The following is a 21,952-nucleotide window of genomic DNA, read 5'->3' as shown; positions in this document are numbered from 1 at the left end:
CTATAAAAAAGTACTCTCTCAGCATTACAATTTAAGTCCCAGTATATTTCTGCAATACCAGTTATCATGCACATGGGTCCTTAATAACCCGATATCCAAAAAATAATATACTCTTGATAAAAAGTACCATTGTAATATAAAAACCATACATTACAATACCAGAAGGCCAACAGTAAAAAGTACCTTTAATTTTCTTATCTTGTTCCTCAACTCGATCACAAACAGTTTTTGTCAGGCTTTCCACAATAGTACTCATGATGTTAAAATCAGCTACATTGTAGACATGTGAATCATCAGGGTCGGAGGCAATTGCTTTTAGTTCGTTTTCATCTGCATTTTTAACACCTTAATGTGAAATAAATATATCAAAGTTATCTATGAAGGATATACGCCTTAATTTAAACTATTGTAAGCATATTCTAACATGCAGACAGTTACTACAAGAATAAATCCAATCCAACTTACCAATAGCAAATAGCTCGATTCCTGCATCTTGAAGACTTCTTGCTGGTGGAATGACATCATCTTGAGACTTGCCATCTGTAATTAAGATGCCAATCTTGGGCACACCCGGCCTAGCTCCAGATTCTGGCTTGAAACTATTTTCTAAAATATAAGTCAATGCCAGACCTGAAAGAAAAAAAACAAGCAAAAAAAAAGAATAATAACAGAAAACTTAAGATTAGAAAATAACAGTAATATAACAGTTCAGATCACTGAGCTGTTATTACAATGTGCATTGAGGCGACAAACATATTAAACCTCAAAAGTGATTAATATGACATATAGACTCTATTGTACAGCAGTTCCTTTTCAAGAGAGCTAATGTTAAGTTTTTGCACTGTAGAAATGTTTTGTTTCATCATCTGTTTATACTGGCTGTCCATTGTCACTTCTCAAAAACTGGCAGATAGGTCGGAATATCTCAGCCATCTTTCACTCCATCATGCCTGCTGTTAAGCACGCCATTAACCAAATGATGGGGCACTACATTAAGTTTTTGAATGGTGTAAATGTACATACGTAAAACTTAATATGTTTTTGACAACGTAAAGGGAAATTTGCAGCAGTGTCCAGTTTTCCTAACATAAACAGACTAATTTACTGTAGTCATGTTGAAATAATTGCTGTGGACTGGCACCCTGCCCGGGGATTTGTTCCTGCCTTGCGCCCTGTGTTGGCTGGGATTGGCTCCAGTAGACCCCCGTGACCCTGTAGTTAGGATATACCAGGCTGGATATTGGATGGATAGATGTTGAAATAAGGTGTAGGATTTTTGACAAAAATTAAATAAGAATGATCAGTAAGATGGCCACAACAACAATTTATTTTTTGTACAGCCCAAAATCACATAAAGAGTGCCTCAATGTGCTTTAACTGGCCCTGCAGTTTTTCCCTTGCAGGGAAAAAACTGAAGAAATCTTGGGGAAAGCAATTCAGAGAGTGACCCCTTTTACAGGTAGGTTGGGTGTGCAGTGGACACCATAATAACGTGGGATTTGAAAAAGAAAATTTTAACTTGGTTAATTATTCATCAGTTTTGCCTTTGACAATACCAGTAATTAATTCAATAATTCTGCAAGGTTCCTACTTTATTTACCTTACCTTTCTCTGTTGTAGGAGACAGGTCTCCGGCCTTTAGAATTACTGTATATAAATGTAACTGAGGTGCACTCGTTTTAAAAAAAAACAGAATAGTACAATTTATTGATAAACACAAGGAGTTTAGAAATATAACTGCATGTACTGTATATGTTGATATATAAGACTGCACACAGACAGACTAAACAGACAAACATACTATACAGTCTAACCTATATGCAGTCTGTTTACTGTTATTTAAGTGTTCTACTTCATCTTGGCGCAAATAGATAGTTTTACAATACCAAGCCTGTATGAATGATGCCCGATGTGGAGTTGTTCCTTTGTTGTTGCTCTGGGTTCAAGTGAAAGATTCTTCATGCATTGGAGTGCACTCTTCTTCTTTGCTGGATTACCTTTGTCAATGTTGTGCAGCTGCTTCCTCAGTCTGCCTTCTGTCTGTCCTTTGCCATTTCATAGGTAAAAGGCATTGGTTCAAGACTTTAGATACTAAAGTTTCTGTCTTGAAGTAATGGCTGCTCCTAAGCAGACAGGACTCTGTGCTAAGCTTGGCAGACTGGATCTCAGCTGTCAGGTTCACAAAGAAAAGAAAGTTTCACCTTTCACCACCTTGTGGAGAGAGTGTCTCATAACTTTTAGGTTCAGAGATAAGTATTCAGATGTTTTTAGGCATTCTGGAGAGTTCCCCTTCCCTGAGAGAATTCTAGAAAGGGTGCCCTGGGAGAATTCTCTGGGAGTTCAGTGAGCGTCCAGAGAATATCAGAGCTTCAGGATGGCGCAGAGAGTTTTAAGGGAAGGTTGAACATTGTCCTGATTAATTTAAAATCACTTCCAGTTATAAAATCATATAATAATATATATTTGTCCTTTCTTGAATCCATTTTGCGCCTTCTGGCTTAAACGGTCTGCAGAGGTTCCTCTGGAGAGATGTCAGTGCAACTCTGATTTACAGCTTTGTTATTAGGTTAAGTCCACGTACAATGGAGTTCAACTACTTACTTTGGCATGCAAGTGGGGGTTTTAAGCAGCTGGATGCCTGCATCCCTGTTAAATCTTCTTTTTTAACAGGGATACTGTACCACAAAAGCCTTGCAGAATGGACAATGCTCACTCCTTCACAGGGAACCAAATTATACTTTTAGAAATTAACAGAATACTTTCTTTAATAAGAAGCAGAGTGGTTCAATAGTTTGCATTGCTGCTTCAAAGCTACTTTGTCCCAAGTTTAAATCACAGCATTGCTGCTAGCTGTGTGGACTTTGTATGTCCTCCCTTTGTTGGGTATACCGTCAGGACCTGTATAGTTTTCTCCAACTGTCTAAGTTATGGTTATTAGTCTAATTAGTGATTCTAAACTGGCCGAAAGTGTGTTTTCTGCAATGGACTGGCGCACTGTTTGGGGCTACATGTAGAAACCATTTTAATTCTTTGACATTCCTTATATAGAAAAAGTAGGTTTTAGATAGTGTTGCAATATGTGTTTAAAATATACACTGCATTTCTAATAAGTTTCATACTGAATCAACAAAACTAATATTTAGACCCACTGAGTGTAGAAGTGACAGGACACTGTTACAGTCTAAATAATTCACTCAATTAATACATTTTTTCTAAATTCAAAAACATCCACTATTCTAATACTATGACATAATTAAGACTAACTGTAACACAATAACAGAAACAACATTTTGTCTGAAAGAAAAAGCAACACCAGTGTAAAAGTGAAAAAAGAATATTTTTAATGATTATCTTCCAAGGTAACATTAAGAGAAAAAAGTAATGGTTCATGTACTAAGCCAGGGTGCAGGACACTCTATCTAGCTTCAGTATACTGACGAAAGAACTATTATGAAATTTCCATACATACTGAATTTAACTTGATAAATATAAACTCAACTATGCAAACTATGATCAAAGTGGAACATATGATTCTATTTATCTAGTGGGATTTCAGTGTGTAGCATGTAGATGGCTGCAATACAGATGTAGATACATGTAGATGGCTAAAATACAGGAAGCAGAGGGTTATAGGAACCCTATCAGAATTGGCTGATGTTAACAGTTGTGTCCCACAGGGGTCAGAGCTAGGGCCGATTCTATTTTTAATATATATAAATGATTTAGATAGGAATACAATATAAGTAACAAGCTGGCTAAGATGATACCAGTTTAGGTGGTTTGGCAGATAATCTACAGTAGAATCCATTGAATAATTACAGAGGGACTTGGACTACATAAAGCTATGAGCAGATTTGTGGCAGATGAATTGTAAATGTAAATGTAAATAATTACATGTAGAAAGTACAAATGTTAGGTTTAAATACACAATGGGAGGTCTGAAAATCGAAACTACACCTTATTATAAGGACTTAGGAGTTATAGTGAACAAATCACTGTCAACTGCCAGACAGTATTAAGAAGCCATTAAGAAGGCAAACAGGACTAGTCAGGAACTTAGACCTATAATGAGCAGGGCCCAATCAAGGAAGAGCCATGTAATAATCAAAGCACAATTTGTGTCTGTATTTTCCAAAAAAACAAGTTTTTGCCATTAACAGCACAATGCTTAATCTGTACGTCTATACGTCTCCTGAGAATGTTTTCAAAAGTATCAAGGGGGTGAAAATATCCTCCAACCATCCTTCTGCTGATACCAGCATAAGTGAGACATCCCCACCCACAATTACAGCAGCCCAGGTGAGCAGAGAGCTGAAAAGACTTTGTGCCAGCAAAGCAGCGGGTCAAGATGGTGTATCGCCACGATTGCTGAAGGCCTGTGCGTTGGAACTGGGGAGTCCTCTACAGCGCATCTTCAACCTGAGCCTGGAACAGGGGAGAGTCCCAAGGCTTTGGAAAACATCTTGTATCACTCCTGTCCCAAAGGTATCACGTCCTAGTGAGCTAAATGACTTCCGGCCTGTTGCTCTGACGTCACATCTGATGAAGACCATGGAGCGGCTGCTGCTTCACCACCTGAGGCCACAGATCCGCCACGCCCTCGACACTCTGCAGTTCGCATACCAGGAGAAGGTGGGAGCAGAGGATGCCATCATCTAAATGCTTCACCGATCCCTCTCCCACCTGGACAGAGGCAGTGGTGCTGTAAGAATTATGTTTTTGGACTTCTCTAGCGCCTTCAACACCATCCAACCTCTGCTCCTTAGAGACAAGCTGACTGAGATGGGAGTAGACACACACCTGGTGGCATGGATTGTGGACTATCTTACAGACAGACCTCAATATGTGCATCTTGGGAACTGCAGGTCTGACATTGTGTGCAGCAATACAGGGGCGCCGCAGGGGACTGTACTTTCTCCGGTCCTGTTCAATCTATATACATCAGACTTCCAATATGACTCGGAGTCCTGCCACGTGCAAAAGTTCGCTGATGACACTGCTATTGTGGGCTGCATCAGGAGTGGACAGGAGGAGGAGTACAGAAAGTTAATCAAAGACTTTGTTAAATGGTGCGACTCAAACCACTTACACCTTAACACCAGCAAGACCAAGGAGCTGGTGGTGGATTTTAGGAGGCCCAGGCCTCTCATGTACCCTGTGATCATCAGAGGTGACTGTGTGCAGAGGGTGCAGACCTTTAAATATCTGGGAGTGCAGCTGGATGACAAATTGGACTGGACTGCCAATACTGATGCTCTATGTAAGAAAGGTCAGAGAAGACTATACTTTCTGAGAAGGTTGGCATCCTTCAACATCTGCAGTAAGATGCTGCAGATGTTCTACCAGACGGTTGTGGCGAGTGCCCTCTTCTACGCGTGGTGTGCTGGGGTGGCAGCATAAAGATGAAAGACGCCTCACGCCTGGACAAACTTGTTAAGAAGGCAGGCTCTATTGTAGGATTAAAGTTGGACAGTTTAACATCTGTGGCAGAGCGACGGGCATTAAGCAAATTCCTGTCAATCATGAATAATCCACTGCATCCACTGAACAGTGTCATCTCCAGGCAGAGGAGTAGCTTCAGTGACAGACTTTTGTCACTGTCCTGCTCCACTGACAGACTGAGGAGATCGTTCCTCCCCCACACTATGCGACTCTTCAATTCCACCCGGGGGAGTAAATGCTAACATTAATTTTATTTTAATTTTTTTCATTTTTATTACTATTTAATTTAATATTGTTTCTTTGTATCAGTATACTGCTGCTGGATTATGTGAATTTCCCCTTGGGATTAATAAAGTATCTATCTATCTATCTAAAATACAGTGACACAAACATTCAGAGCTGAACAATCCCACAATGGTTAACCTCATCAAGAGACAGAGAGAGCGGGGTTTATCTCGGCTTCACTGGACACAAGATGGATATGAGAAAGAAGCCAGAACTGATGGGGACAAAATTCTTAGAAGAATTGACTTTTGAAATTTTTCATTTCAGAAACCACATACAGCATAAATATTATTTAGATTGCTTCACTTTCTCCTCAAATTTTAAAAGGGTAAATTTGCCATTTTTGACCATCAATCTAGACTCAATAACCCACAATGACAAAGTGAAAACATGTTTACAGGAAGATTTGAAAACTCACTAAAAACCAAAAACTGAAATATCTCATTTACATAAGTATTCTGACCCTTTGCAGTGGCATTCCAAATGTGCTCAGGTGCATTCTAGATCTGAGTCTACCTGTTGCAAACTGAACTGATTGGACATGGTTCTGAAAGGCACACACCTACAGTGCATATATAAGGCCCCATAATTCAAGCTACATTTCAAGACAAAAACCAAAGCATAACTTCCTAGGAACTCCCTGTAGACGTTTGGAATCAAATTGCTATGAGGCGTTGTTTTGTCTTGGTAGAGTAATATTTTTCTCTACTTTACCCTTTTGTAATATTAATATGTAGCCTTTGTCAGAATGCCTCAAATCTCCCAGACTTACCACTGTTTATAAGGTACTATACCATATAACTTCTCCCCACCTTCCCTTTTACACGTATAACCTCAGGTAATTAGGTGTAGTAAAAGACAACCAGGAGTTAAGTTTCAATTTAAACAATGTATTATTGATAATAATCATAAATAATAACAATATGCTAAGTACATTTGAATTATGGCAACCATATAACCTGAAAAATGTTGATGTGTAGTTTCAGGCGGCACAAAGACTTGTTAGTTACTTAATGTCTTTAGTTCGTTTGTGGTCAGCTTTCTTCAAAACAGGCCATGTGCCTATTCCAAAATGGCTGCCAAGCTGTGCTCTTCATTGTATTGTCATTTTCAGTTCATGGTGTGAGATGGTCTTTCATCAGTTTGGTAAGAGACAGAGAGCAAGGTAAAGCAAGCAAATTTATAGGTTTTCTGTCTAATCCCTACAGCCAATAGGGGATAACGGTACTTAAAGACTTTTGTTACAAGCCAATTCCAAACAGCCATACTTCAGACCAATGGGGCAGGGAACACCTTCACACCTACCACTGTGAAGCTTGCCAGTTAGGCAGTCTGGCTTTCCTGTGAGGGTTGACTGGGAGTCCTGCAGAGAAAGATTAGCCAAACTTGTTTGAGGCACTTCCCCCAACCCTGTCGTAAAATTACAAAGAGACCCATTCCTAAAAGGGGGGGGGCGTTGCGTTCTTAAACCATCAAACCATTGCTGTTATTATCTATAAGGTAACACTAATATTACATTGCTTTGTCTAAGTTACAAATAAAGACATACAAAATATTTATCAACTTGTATGCACAATTACACATCACAAGAAGCACAGATCAGAACAGTGATATAAAACAAAAGTTCTAAGTGTTTTCAGAAGCAAAGTGGCCTCGATAATTGTGAAACGGAAGATGTTTGGAACCACTGGTCAAATTCAGTAACAAGGCAAGACAGGCCTTAGTCAGGGAGATGACCAAGAACCCTACGGTTACAGCTTCAGCAGTCATCTGCTGAGATGAGAGAGACTGCCAGAAGGACAACCATCATAGCAGTTCTCCATCCATCAGGAGTTTATGGTTAGAGTGGCCGACTTCAGCTTGGAGTTTGCCCGAGTGCAGTTAAATATTTCTGAGAGCATGATGAAACAGATTTTCTAGTCTAATTAATCCTCACTGACTGACTGACTCACTGACTCACTGACTCATCACTAATTCTCCAACTTCTCGTGTAGGTAGAAGGCTGAAATTTGGCAGGCTCATTCCTTACAGCTTACTTACAAAAGTTAGGCAGGTTTCATTTCGAAATTCTACACGTAACGGTCATAACTGGAACCTACTTATGTACATATATACGGTCATAGCCTGCAGCTCGGTCACCGTGTGAGGCGGAGTTGCGTACCTCATCGTCACGCCTCCCACGTAATTGAGTGCCTGCCCATATAAGGCCGTCCGTCGGCAGCAATCCAATAGACACGCTGCCGCTATATATTCGGGGGTGAAGGACTGTGCTTATGCAAATGAAGATGAGATAGTCAGGGATAGACTAGTGTTTGGCACAAATTCAGCGAAAGTGCGAGAGAAACTTTTAAGTACCGGGTCTTAGCTAACATTAAATAAAGCTGTGGACATCGCAAGATCGCACGAGATAGCACAAGCACAGCTGAGAAACTTCGATGCATGTACTCCGAGCGGCTCACGTGAACTGACTGTGAACATGGTACGCAGAGAACAAGGAAGAGCTCCAAAGAGTGCTGAACAAAAAATGCATTACACAATTGAGAAGGCAGCAAAAGAATATGAAGCGAGTGACGCATACAAGCATATTCATAAGTGCAGCTATTGCAAAAACAAAGCACGGTGTAAACCTTAAGTTTAAATTAAGTTCAAAGACAGGCTGCTGCTGGCGTTTGTCATGCCTAAAACGAATACTATATTCGCGAGCTACAAGTTTAATGAGAAGATGCCGGGTATAAACGAGACTTTTGATCACTTTGTAACGAAGTTAAAATTTCTGTAACGGAGTTAAAATTGCTGGTGAAGGACTGTGCTTATGCAAACAAATAGGAAAGCAAGGTGTAAAGCTTAATTTTAAAATTAGGTTCATAGACACGCTGCTGCTGGTGTCTGTCATGCCTAAGACGAATACAATATTCGCAAGATACAAGTTTAATGAGAGAACGCAGGGTATAAACGAGACTTTTCATCACTTTGTAACAGAGTTAAAATTGCTGGTGAGGGACTGTGCTTATGCAAACGGAGATGAGATGGTCAGGGATAGAATAGTGTTTGGCACAAATTCAGCAAAAGTGCGAGAGAAACTTTTAAGTGCCGGGTCTAAGCTAACATTAAATAAAGCAGTGGACATCGCAACATCGCATGAGATAGCACAAGCACAGCTGAGAACCTTCGATGCATGTACTCCGAGTGGCTCACGTGAACTAACTTTGCAGGACTGGGAAAGGTAAACCCGTGCATGCAGTGTTTGATGTCTCAGATAAAGAGGAAGACGAGCTGTTTATTGATGCCCTCTGAATCTGAACAAGCCTTTGAAGACATATCAATAGGAAAGCAAGGTGTAAAGCTTAAGTTTAAATTAAGTTCATAGATACGCTGTCGATAAATATTCGCAGGCAAATCCACAACTTACTACCGGGAATGCCTGTTAAACATCTTAGATTCACGAGTACCGATTTGGGTAGTGAACACTTCAATGAATGAAACCTGTTATCTTTACAACGGTTGACAAACACGGAATGTAACTTGAACACAACGTGTCCTCCAAATACGAACCCGATTGAAAGAAATAATGATAATCAAATCCTTGATGACAGCAACACTCATAGCAGTGACAAAAAATTACATTGACAATCATGTTACGTTATTTTTAAAATGTTTCCTTTTCTTTTTCATAACTTCTTTAACACACTACTTCTCCGCTGCGAAGCGTGGGTATTTTGCTAGTAAAATATAAATTTAACTCTTCAGGTAGAACTCCAAGTAATGTGTCTGGAGAAGACAAGACACTGTTCCTCCTCTGCCTAATACCTTCCCTAGAGTGAAGCATGGTGCTGTTGGGGTTCTTTCCAGCAGCCGTTACAGGGAGACTGGTAAGAATTGAGGGAAGGATGAATGCAGACAAATACGGACAGATCCTCACAGAAAAGCTGCTCTAAAGTGCACACAACCTTATACTGAGGTAACAGTTAACCTTTCAACACAACAATGACCCAAGGCATAAAGCTAAGACAACACTAGACTAGTTTTAGGACAAGTCTCTATCTGTTCTTGAGTGGCCCAGCCAAAGCCCATACTAAAACCACATGAAACATCTTTTGAGTGACCTGAAGATGGTAGTTTACAGAGGCTTTCGATCCAGTCTAGCAGAGCTTGATAGGATATGCCAGGAAGACTGGAAAAAACTACCCAAACCATGGTTAGCACAGCTCAAACAGACTTGCCCAAAACACTTAAAGCTGTAATGGCTTCTACAAAAAAACTGAATTAAGGATCTGAAAACTTACACGAATGAGAGATTTCAATTTTTCATTCTTAACAACTTTGCAAATGTTTCTAAAAACATGTTTTTTTTTTACTTTGCCTAGACCTCTGACTATGTCTGTCTTTGTCTTTCTCTCACAATTTCCATTTCTCTGTTGTCAACTGGCCATAGTTCAAAAATTAATTCATGTACAGATATTGTTGGTTTTTACTTATGTTGAGAGGTTCTACTCTGTTTTCTGTGCATTTTAACAAATCTGTATTTTCATATGTGCTAATTCTGTATTTCCTAAGTAGTGCAAGGTGTGATCAAAAAATACGGTGAATGTTTTAAAAAAGAAAGATTTACAACTATTAGTCACCCTCAAAATACTCTCCTCCACTTTGAATGCACTTATCCCAACACTCCTGCCACTTTGCAAAGCAGTGCTGGAAATTCTCTTTCGAGAGTGTCTTTAGTTGGGCTGTCGTGGCTGCCTGGATGTCTTCAATGTATTGAAATCGTTTGCCTTTCATGGTCATTTTCAATTTAGGGAAAAGCCAGAAGTCACACAGTGCCAGATCCTGCGAATAAGATGGATGTGGACACAGCGTAATGCTTTTATTTGACAGAAATTGTCGTACTAGAAAGGATGTGTAACAAGGAGCATTGTCATGATGAAGAATGAAACCGTTTCAACATTTTCCTCAGTCATTGATGCTGAAGGACGTCCTGATCTTTTCTCATCTTCAGCTGAGTCAGATCCATTACAAAATCGATCAAACCACTTGTAAACAGCCTTAATTGTTGGTGCAGTGTCACCATAAACCGATTTTAACATCTGATGGGTTTCCTGAGCTTTTTGAAATTTGAAACAAAATTTCATGTTAATGCGTTGCTGTATATTCATTATCTATACTAATAAAAGGCAAAGCCCTCACTGACTCACTCACTCATTGACTCAACTCACTCATCACTAATTCTCCAACTTCCCGTGTAGGTAAAAGGCTGAAATTTGGCAGGCTGATTACTTACAAAAGTTGGGCAGGTTTCATTTCAAAATTCTACGCGTAATGGTCATAACTGGAACCTATTTTTCTGCATATACTGTAATGGACATTAGCTCGACGGCCTTGGGGGGCAGAGCCGCGTGTGACATCAGCACGCCTCCCACGTAATCACGTTAACTGACTGTGACCGCAGTACATAGAAAAGAAGAAAGAGCTCCCAAAGAGCGCTGAAGAAAAACGCAGAATACTTTATTCGCGAGATACAAGTTTAATGAGAAGACACGAGGTATAAATGAGACTTTGGATCACTTTGTAACGGAGTTAAAATTTCTGTAGAGAGAAACTTTTAAGTGCCGGGTCTTAGCTAACATTAAATAAAGCTGTGGACATCGCAACATCACACAAGAGAGCAGCTCACATGCACTGACTGAACGCAGTACAAGTGATCACTACCATGCATCAAACCTGTTCAAAAAGCGCATTACACAAATGACAAGGTAGGAAAAAAATATGCTCCGAGTTGAGCTCCACAGCTAATGCGGTCTTTCAGAAACAACTTTGTCACGCTGCCACTAAATACTCACAGAAATATACACAAGTTAATACACGCGCTGTCTCTAGAGTTTCTCCACACTCAATGTATTCCTCGCATCCCCTTTATACCCTCTGATCTCCCATTTCAATTCAGATGCCTCCAATTTCCAGGAGGCTCTGCTGCGCAATGACAAGCAATAAGTCTCAGGGACAGACCCTACAAAACGATGCCATTGATTTCAGGCAAGATTGCTTTTCTCCTGGACAACTATACGTTGCATTCTCAAGAGTGAGCTTGTGCAGCTTCGTCATAATACAACTCGAGTGCAGCCAGAAACTTTTAAGTGCCGGGTCTTAGCTATCATTAAACAAAGCCGTGGACATCGCAACATCACACAAGAGAGCAGCTCACGTGAACTGACTGAACGCAGTACGAGTGATCACTTCCATGCCAGAAACCTGTTCAAAAACATTACACAATTGACAAGGTAATGGCTTTATATGTCGTTCATTTATAAAACAGCGGAGAAGCTGTGTAAAGGCTGTTTCACAAAAAACCAGCGGAGCGTCTTATATGAGCAGGCAGTCAGCTAAAGAAGGGAATCAATAAATATCTATATAATCATAATAAATGAGCAAAAAAATAATGTACAAGCCGCGGATTAAATAAAGGAAATGGGTAACTGAAAAGTAAAGTAAATCTCGAATAGCTACACATAACTATAAGAATTGCAATAAACGAACAATGAAACAGTACAGAACCGCAAAGCAAGGAGAAACGATGGCCTTATATGGCGTTCATTTATAAAGCAGCGGAGAAGCTGTGTGAAGGCAGCTACACAAAAAAACAGCAGAGCGCCACACTCTGAATGTATTCTTGGCATCACGGTTTTTAGTGTATCAGGGCCAGGACCATGGCTATGGAATGCTCTGGTTTAGGAATCCGTGCATGTACCTCATTTTCTGTTTTTAAATCTAGGCTTAAAACCTATCTTTTTAATATTGCCTTTTGTGGTTCTTGACCTTATTTGTACATTGGATTGTTTGATTTTATGTGTATTGTTGTATAGTGGCCTTGGGTATGTGGAAAGGCGCTTTTAAATAAAATTTATTATTATTAGAATGTATCTTATTTGGCAGCTGTTGAAGGAGAGAAATCTAGGAAAATACAAATACGATTGTTTTCAAATACAATCCCATCTTTCTCTCAATTATTCTTTAACCTGATGTTTGTCAAATCTGACAATCAAGCTTCTAGGTTTTGAGGCATTTGATCCATGTATGTGATAAGCTGCTGAGATCTCAGTGTCCAATTTAATTTCTTCTATTATTTTGGAAAACAGTTTAGCTATGAATTTCACTGGGTTTGGACTTTCACAGTTTTTAGGAAGCCCTTGGATTCTGATGTTGTTCCTTCCATATTTATCTTCATGCACTGCAAATTTATCACAAAATACTTTGCATTTGTTTTCTACAGCAGTTGAATTTTAGTTGGAGGTGGATCTCAATTGTTCTATTTCTTCTACATGAGTCGTAAACGTTTGCTTAATTTCTTCCAGGCGAGCACCAAGTACTCTGATTTTATCGACAGTTTTCTTCATTTTTTCCTGTGTTTTTTGAATTTTTGGTAGATTATCTTTCAGGTTTACATCAAACTTACTTCTTAAATGTACCTCCTGGTCTTTTACTGTATATCCTGATGCAAAATATCTATTTTGTTGTGTGTTCTTGCTATATCCTTTATATCCTCCTTTGTATCATTAATTTTAACCCCAAATGGAGTAATCAATACCTTCAACTTAGGCAGCTTTCTTCAATCTTTTCTGTGCTCCAAAGGCAGAGTTTTATCATCTATTGGAGTTGATGCTATTGTCTCACAGGCGATGTTAGTAGCAGTTGACAGTGGGGATAAATACTAGGTTCAAATATGCCACCGATGGGCAGCTAATTTTCATTGCCGGCTGAAGCTGATGTTGCATTGTGAGGTCCTGGCTGATTTATTCCTTTACCTTTTTCTTCCAGTTCAGTCTGTGGCAGGACACTTTGTGAACTTCAGACCAGTTTAGACTTTGATGGAACTTTAGGTACCTTTTTCCTTCCATTTCTGACCCCTTGTTCTCCTGCTCATGTTTCAAAAATACTTGTAATTGAGTCCTCTGGTTAATTAAATACAGGATATCTATGATAGATAATACAAAAAAGCTAAATAACAGCACTGCCAGTACAGCACCATCTCAAACGTTCATGTCTCGCAGCGGGTAAAACCAACTCATCTTTGAGAAGTTTTCTTAAATAGTTTAGTGGGAATGGGGTATGTAGAACATGTATAGTTTTAACTGTGTGAATATTTCTTCCAAACATATCTCATTAAAATAATCCAACAAGTCAGAAGCATCACAATAAGAGATAGGTGCAATAGAATATGACACTATAGAGCCTCAAATATCCATCATTTTATTTTTAAAATTCTTCACAATCACAACAGATTCACCTTCTATCACAGGTTGAGTAGAGTTTAGTAGACGTCTGATTGTTGAAAATAGCACTGTAGAGTTATTTTTATTGTCAGCTATAATTTTTGAGAAATATGCCAGTTGTGCTTTCTGTATGGCTTTCTGATGTGTTGACATGCTTTCCCTATATATATTTCAGTGTATCTCTAATCTAGTTTTCTTCCACCTTTATTCAGCTTTTCTATAGACTGTTGAGAACTGATAAATGTCTGCAAGCCTCCATAGTACAGTGTATTTTTGCTAAAATGTGTTAATGTGTTCAGGGGCCATTGCATCTAGTACACTTCATGCTGCAGTATCACATAAATACATCCATCCATCCATTTCCCAACCCGCTGAATCTGAATACAGGGTCACGGGGGTCTGCTGGAGTCAATCTCAGCCAACATAGGGCACAAGGCAGGAACCAATCCCAGGCAGGGTGCCAACCCACCGCAGGACAAACACACAAACACACCCACACACCAAGCACACACTAGGGTCAATTTAGAATTGCCAATCCACCTAACCTGCATGTCTTTGGACTGTGTTAGGAAACCAGAGAGCCTGGAGGAAACCAACGCAGACACAGGGAGAACATGCAAACTCCACGCATGGAGGACCCAGGTCTCCTAACTGCGAGGCAGCAGCGCTACCACTGCGCCACCGTGCCGCCCATCACATAAATACATTTCTGAATAAATAAATAAATCACATGAAAGTTAATTGATAGAAAACTATAAACTAAATATATTCTGTGTCCCTTATTATTTCTGTTTTCAGAGATATATATTCAGAGGTCAATTCAAAAAACACCACCTGGTTACACTTTCCTCACAGAGCCCTGTAGCTTAAGACAAGGTGGAGGAAATGCGGTAATTATCAGAGTGGTTTTAAACATCAAAAGAATCCCAACTGATTGTCCATTGTCTTTCGAGTGTCTGGCTCTTAAACTAATAACGGAACCAGGTCCTGTGTTGCTCATTGTTCTTTATCGTCCTCCAAAATACAATGCATCCTTCTTATCTGATCTGACTGAACTAAAAAACCACTTAACACTAGCATTACCAGAGCCTACGAAAAAACTTGTAGATCCAGCCCACCTTAAATCCCATCACACCTCTCTGCCAGCGTTCTTTGTCCTGTAAATGTGTCGATAAAGACAAGCTGCAAGCAGCTGGCTATTCCAACCCCCACCGACTTAGAACGTGCACGAACTTCTCCCAGCTCATGCCTTGATTGATTATCTAGGAGTGAAGTGGAGTTTTAGAGTGGAAATAATAGATCGTTATTTGGAACACACGCATTTCATGTGTGTTCTGTTTCTACAGTAATCTGTGTCAAATTTTAGTAATAAATGTTACAAAATGTAGGCATAAACTATAGAATGTGTGAAGCATGAAATCCAAACATCAAATAAACACTTTCACAAAAGGTTCAAGAAGGATACAACTGCTTCTGGGATCGAACCAGGGACTCTTGATTACACTTGGTTTGCGTCTGTACTTGCGCTGTTACATAGAGTTAGATGGGGGAGGGGGAGCAGGCTTAGAGCGAGTGTGCTTATTCAGTGCAGCAAGATCAACACAATTTTTTTTCTTTCAGTACATGTGTCTTGTGCAGCAGGATCAACGCACATGTTTTTTTTTTCTTTCAGTACGTGTGCCATCCCGGTTTATTTATATATCTAGTGACTTCTCTGCCTGTCTGTCTCTCTATATAAAATCATTCCCGATTATATATAACGTCAAAGCCTGATTATATAAAGTCAGCGTCGGAATATATAAACTCATTTTTGAATATATACAGTCAGCGTTGGAATATATAAAAATATTCCTGAAAATATAAAATTTCCGTGTTTGTCATTTCACTCATACTAGTGAAAGGTAAACTTCGACAGAAGCCACTGAGAGTCGATTGGGCTTGTGAGGTTTGTCCAAAAATGCGCCCATACAAAAAGAATAAATAAATATAGTGTTCAAAATGCCTGCCACATACATCATTTTGAATGAATTAACTGAACAGTGGGGTTTTATTTATATTTTTTTTGAAGATGCTTTTGTTAACTTAGTTCATTACGTTGTATTAGGAACTCATTGAGTTTACTAAAAATATGTCTGAGTTGTTTCAATCAATATCAATATAATCTGACTTTATATTTATATACTAGCAAAATACCCGTGCTTCGCAGCAGCGAAGTACTGCATTAAAATTTTTATTAAGAAGAAAATTTAACCTTTTTAAACTGAGGGAAAATATGCCAATAATTATTTGTTAAGGATCTCTTTGTATACCATGTTGTCAGTTCGGCCCTCCGGTTGTAACATGACCAAGCTGTGCGCTGAGCTTACTCTTGAGCATGCAATTTACAGTTGGCCATGTGAACAGTAATCTTGTCTTAAATCTCACATCTTGGATTGCTGCTGTCATAATCGGTTTGAGTTTCATGGTTTGTTTCAATTATGACAGTATTTGCAGGATTTGTTGTATTAAAGTGACATTCGGCATCTGTCAAGCGTTGTAAGCACAGCGATAAAATCACACTTGAAAGCGACAACCGAACAATTCAGCGGCAGCCATCAACTCACATGCAGAACCATAGGTGAAGGGCTTAAGCATTTCACTCTTATAGTGCTCCTGTGTAGTATATTTATCTCCTGTACCGTCATCAGTCCACACCTTGAACCTGTGCCAGTCATTCAATACATAAGACACAATGTTCCTCCGGATATCAAGAGTGAGCCTGATATGGCCGTGCAATATGTAACAAAGAGAATGGAAAAGGTAGGTGGTATCTCCGGACATGGAAACCACTAGGTAAGTGATAGTTCTTTGATCGATAGTGATCATCTCGATAGACATGGTAATAGGGGTTGGAATAATAAAGGAAATGGGTACCTGAACAATGTAAAGTAAGTGTAAAATACCTATACAATAACTATAATTGTAATAAACAAACAATAGAAGCCATGGATTAAACAAAAAGGCTGTAGTTATCAGTAGGGAGACGTGAATCCTGTGGCGAAGCAAGGAAGGGAATGTAAAGACTGGAGTGACGGACGGCCTTATATAGGCAGGCAGCCAACAACGTGGGAGGTGTTGGGATGGGGGACCCAACGCCGCCTCCAACAGTGACCGAGCTGCAGGCTATGGATGTATATATGTACGTAAGTAGGATTCAGTTAGCGTTGGGAACTCGTGTACCACATTTCTTGAACATGGGCTCATAAGTAACAAAGACTGTTGAAAATTTCAATATGGCGGCCAACAGTGGCATCATACCACCAAAATAAGTTTGGTTTCGGTTAGCTCAGGGAAGCCACCTACCAAATTTCGTGAAGATGGGGCCGTAAAAAAGAAAGTTCAACATGGTGGACATTGTTGACCGTTACGCGTAGAATTTCGAAATGAAACCTGCTTAATTGTTGTAAGTAACCTGTAAGGAATGAGCCTGCCAAATTTCAGCCTTCTACCTACACGGGAAGTTGGAGAATTACTGACGTTGGAAAGTTCAATATGGTGGCTGACAGTGGCGTCATACCATCGAAATAAGTAGGTACATTGGTTTCAGTTTAGCGCAAGGAAGCCGCCTACCAAATTTCATGAAGATGGGGCCATGAATAAGAAGGTTCAATACGGTGGACGTTGTTGACCGTTATGACCGTTACACATAGAATTTCGAAATGAAACCTGCTTAACTTTTGTAAGTAAGCTGTAAGGAATGGCCCTGCCAAATTTCAGCCTTCTACCTACACGGGAAGTTGGAGAATTAGTGACGTTTGGAAAATATAATATATTGGCTGACAGTGGCGTCATACCACCGAAATAAGTACGTACATCGGTTTTGGTTAGCGCAGGGAAGCCACCTACCAAATTTCGTGAAGATGGGGTCAGCCTTCTACCTACACCGGAAGTTTGAAAATTGGTGACGTTGGAAAGTTCAATATGGCGGCCGGCAGTGGCGTCATACCATCGAAATAAGTAAGTACATCGGTTTCGGTTAACGCAGGGAAGCCGCTTACCAAATTTCGTGAAGATGGGGTCATAAATAAGAAAGTTCAACATGGCGGACGTTGTCGACCGTTATCGACCGTTACGTCTAGAATTTCGAAATGAAACCTGCTTAACTTTTGTAAGTAAGCTGTAAGGAATACGCCTGCCAAATTTCAGCCTTCTACCTATACGGGAAGTTGGAGAATTAGTGAGGAGTCAGTCAGTCAGTCAGTGAGTCAGTCAGTCAGTCAGTCAGTGAGGGCTTTGCCTTTTATTAGTATAGATTCAGGAATGATGTTATATATTCCAAAAATCATTGCAATTGCCTGTTTGGCACCCTATAGGCACGGTATAATAGATATATAAAAAAAACAGCTAATGGGATAGATATATAGATAGATAGGAAGGAAAAACACTATATGATAGGAATACAGGGAAGCTGCTATATAATAATAAAATTACTGTTCTTACTATATAGATAGACAGGGAGTTCAGGCAGGCAGGCAGAGCAGCGAAGGTTAAAAAGAAAAAAAATTCTCCCCAGTGGGGAATCAAACTTGGGTTTCGGAGTCAAGGCAAGGCTGCTGCAGTCTGAGTCACCAAATTTTTACCAGTACGCCACAGAAGCTGGTGTAGCGTTCTTGAACCTTTTGTGAAAGTGTTTATTTGATGTTTGGACTTCAGGCTTCACACATTCTATAGTTTCTGCCTACATTTTGTAACATTTATCTACACTAATAAAAGGCAAAGCCCTCACTGACTCACTCATCACTAATTCTCCAACTTCCTGTGTAGATAGAAGGCTGAAATTTGGCAGGCTAATTCCTTACAGGTTACTTACAAAAGTTAAGCAGGTTTCATTTCGAAATTCTATGTGTAACGGTCATAACTGAATCCTACTAACGTATATATACGTCCATAGCCTGCCGCTCGGTCGCCGTGTGAAGTGGCATTGCGTCCCCCATCCCCACGCCTTCCACATAGTTGGCTGCCTGCCTATATTGCGTCCCCCATCCCCACGTCTCCCACGTAATTGGCTGCCTGGCTATACAAGGTCGTCTGTCGCTCCAGTCTCTTCATTCCCTTCCTTGCTTCACCACGGTATTCGTGTCTTCCTGCTGATAACTGCAGCCTTTTTATTTAATCCATGGCTTCTCCTCTGTTTTATTCATTCATTACAATTATAGTTATTGTGTAGGTATTTTAGACTTAGTTTATTGTTCGGGTACCCATTTCCTTTACCGTTCCAACCGTAACCCCATTAACATGTCTATCGAGGTGATCACTATCGATCAAAGAACTGTCACTTACCGAGTGGTTTCCATGCCCAGAGATGCCGCCTGCCTTTTCCATTCTCAGTGTTACATATTGCATGGCCATATCAGGCTCACTCTTGATATCCGGAGGAACATTGTGTCTTATGCATTGAATGACTGGTACAGGTTCAAGGTGTGGACTGATGACGGTACAGGAGATAATTAAACTACACAGGAGCACTATAAGAGTGAAATGCTTAAGCCCTTCACCTATGTTTCTGTATGTGAGTTGATGGCTGCCGCTGAATTATTCGGTTGTCGCTTTCAAGTGTACCGAAATGGCCAAATATTTTACACCTTTGGAGAACCGCCAATGCCTCTTAAAAATCTTAGATTCACAGGTGACGATTTGAGTAGTGGACACTTTGATGTTTATGAATGTTTCAACTCTAAAAAGCTGGATGTGAAGTTATCGATGAAACCGGTTTTATGCTAACAACGCTTGACAGATGCCGAATGTCACTTCAACAGAACAAGTCCTGCAAATACTAACGTAATTGAAACAAACCATGAAACTACAACTGATTATGACAGCAGCAATCCAAGCTGTGAGAAAACAGTAAAAAGGAGGCGTGTCAGACGTCGTGGTACATTTTCTGATGCAGCTAGATGGGAACAATTTCGTGACGCTGCCGCCAAATACTCGCAGAAAAATCCACAAGTTTATAGACACGATGTCGATAAATACTCACAGGCAAATCCACAAGTTCACAGAGACGCTGTCACTAAATTCTCACAGGCAAATCCACAACTTAATAGAGACGCTGTTGCTAAATACTCGCAGGCAAATCCACAAGTTCATAGAGACGCTGTCGCTAAATACTTGCAGGCAAATCCACAAGTTCATAGACACGCCGCCGCTAAATATTCACAGGCAAATCCACAAGTTAATACCGGGAATGTCTGTTAAACATCTTAGATTGACAAGTATCGATTTGGGTAGTGAACACTTCGATGAATGAAACCTGTTATCTTTACAACGGTTGACAAACACGGAGTGTAACTTGAACACAACACGTCTTCCAAATACGAACCTGATTGAAAGAATAAATGATAATCAAACCCTTGATGACAGCAACACTCATAACAGTGACAAAACAATTACATTGACAATCATGTTACGTTATTTTTAAAATGTTTCCTTTTCTTTTTCATAACTTCTTTAACACACTACTTCTCCACTGCTAAGCGTGGGTATTTTGCTAGTTACTGATATATGAAAAAGTTTCGGTTTTAACAATGTGTTTACACAGATTACTGTAGAAACGAAACACACATGAAATGCGTGTGTTTCAAATAACAATCTATTATTTCCACTCTAAACTTCACTCCCAGATAATCAATCAAGGCATGAGCTGGAAGAAGATTGTGCATGTTCTAAGTCGGTGGGGGGATGGAATAGCCGGCTGCTTGAAGCTTGTCTTTATCAGCACATTTAAATGACAAAAGATGCTGGCAGGGAGGTGTGAACGGATTTAAGAAGCGATTTTTAAGCTGGGACGGATCTACAAGTTTTTTCGTAGGCTCTGGTAATTCTAGTGTTAAGTTCCTTTTCCCAGAGAGTCATTCTTCTTGGTGATTTCAAAATCCATATTGACATCCCCAAATCTAAACTGAGAAATGAATTCCTATCCTTACTAGACTGTTCTGACTTCACACAACATGTTGATTTTCCCACCCAGTCTGGTGGTCATATATTGGATCTGATCTGTACATCTGGACTATCTGTTGCCAACATTTACAGGACTGATTTGGGACTCTCTGACCATAAAGCAGTACTTTTCACTGTCTCATTATGTCTCCCTCCTCTTACCTGTAAACGACAAATTTCTTACAGAAACCTTAAAAATATCTGTCCCTCTATCCTTTCTGGATCCATTTCTGATCTTTTACTGTCTTCACCTATTCCATCAACACTAGATAGTCTTGTTGACCACTATAACACAGTCCTTCATTCAGTATTAGATAAAACAGCTCCTTTAAAACATAAGAAGGTTTCCTTTAAGAGTTCAGCTCCTTGGTAAAATTCAGAATTGAGATCTATGAAAGCATATGGCCGACGCCTTAAGAGAATTTCACGTAAGTCTGGCCTCACCATGCAGATCCAGGCGTTCTCTGTCCATGAAAGAGCTTACAGAGAAGCACTAACTGCTGCCAAGAACACCCATTATGGCAGAATAATAGAAAGTGGCCACGATAACCCAAGGGTTTTGTTCTCTGTAGTTAATAAACTATTCCAACCCGCAAGTAGCCCAACTACCTCTTCTGCTGAAGTCTGTGAGAAATTCCTCCACTTTTTCTGTAACAAAATTAAAGATCTAAATAATTCAACTAACATAAATACATCATCTGTTTATATCTTTCCCTGTTTTCCCACTCCATTCAGCTCCTTCTCTAAGTTCTCACCAGTTACATCTACTTTTCTTAATGACCTGCTTTGTAAGATGAGGCCGACTACTTGTGTACTGGACCCCATCCCACTACACTACTTAAATCCTGCCTTCATGCCATAATCCCGACCATTACAACAATAATAAACTCATCCCTTGACACTGGCTTTGTGCCTCTCACTTTTAAAATCGCTTAAGTAACCCCAATGTTAAAAAAGTCTGGTCTTGATGCTGACAATCTTAACAATTT

At 39.8% G+C, this 21,952-nt stretch overlaps 1 protein-coding gene across 3 annotated transcripts in view; it reads right to left on the bottom strand.

The window, feature by feature from the left end:
* Positions 1 to 21,952, bottom strand: part of col14a1a (collagen, type XIV, alpha 1a) — a 501,463-nt gene that overhangs the window by 322,725 nt on the left and 156,786 nt on the right. For all 3 annotated transcript variants that reach the window (XM_039736768.1, XM_039736767.1, XM_039736766.1), the window contains exons 5-6: positions 466 to 630; positions 184 to 345 (exon numbers count right to left, since the gene is read on the bottom strand). In XM_039736768.1, coding sequence (XP_039592702.1) covers positions 184 to 345; positions 466 to 630 — 327 coding nt within the window. The remainder of the gene's footprint in view (positions 1 to 183; positions 346 to 465; positions 631 to 21,952) is intronic.

The sequence above is a fragment of the Polypterus senegalus genome, chromosome 15, assembly GCF_016835505.1.
Source record: "Polypterus senegalus isolate Bchr_013 chromosome 15, ASM1683550v1, whole genome shotgun sequence".
Lineage (NCBI taxonomy): Eukaryota > Metazoa > Chordata > Cladistia > Polypteriformes > Polypteridae > Polypterus > Polypterus senegalus.
This window is presented reverse-complemented; position numbering and strand designations above follow the sequence as displayed.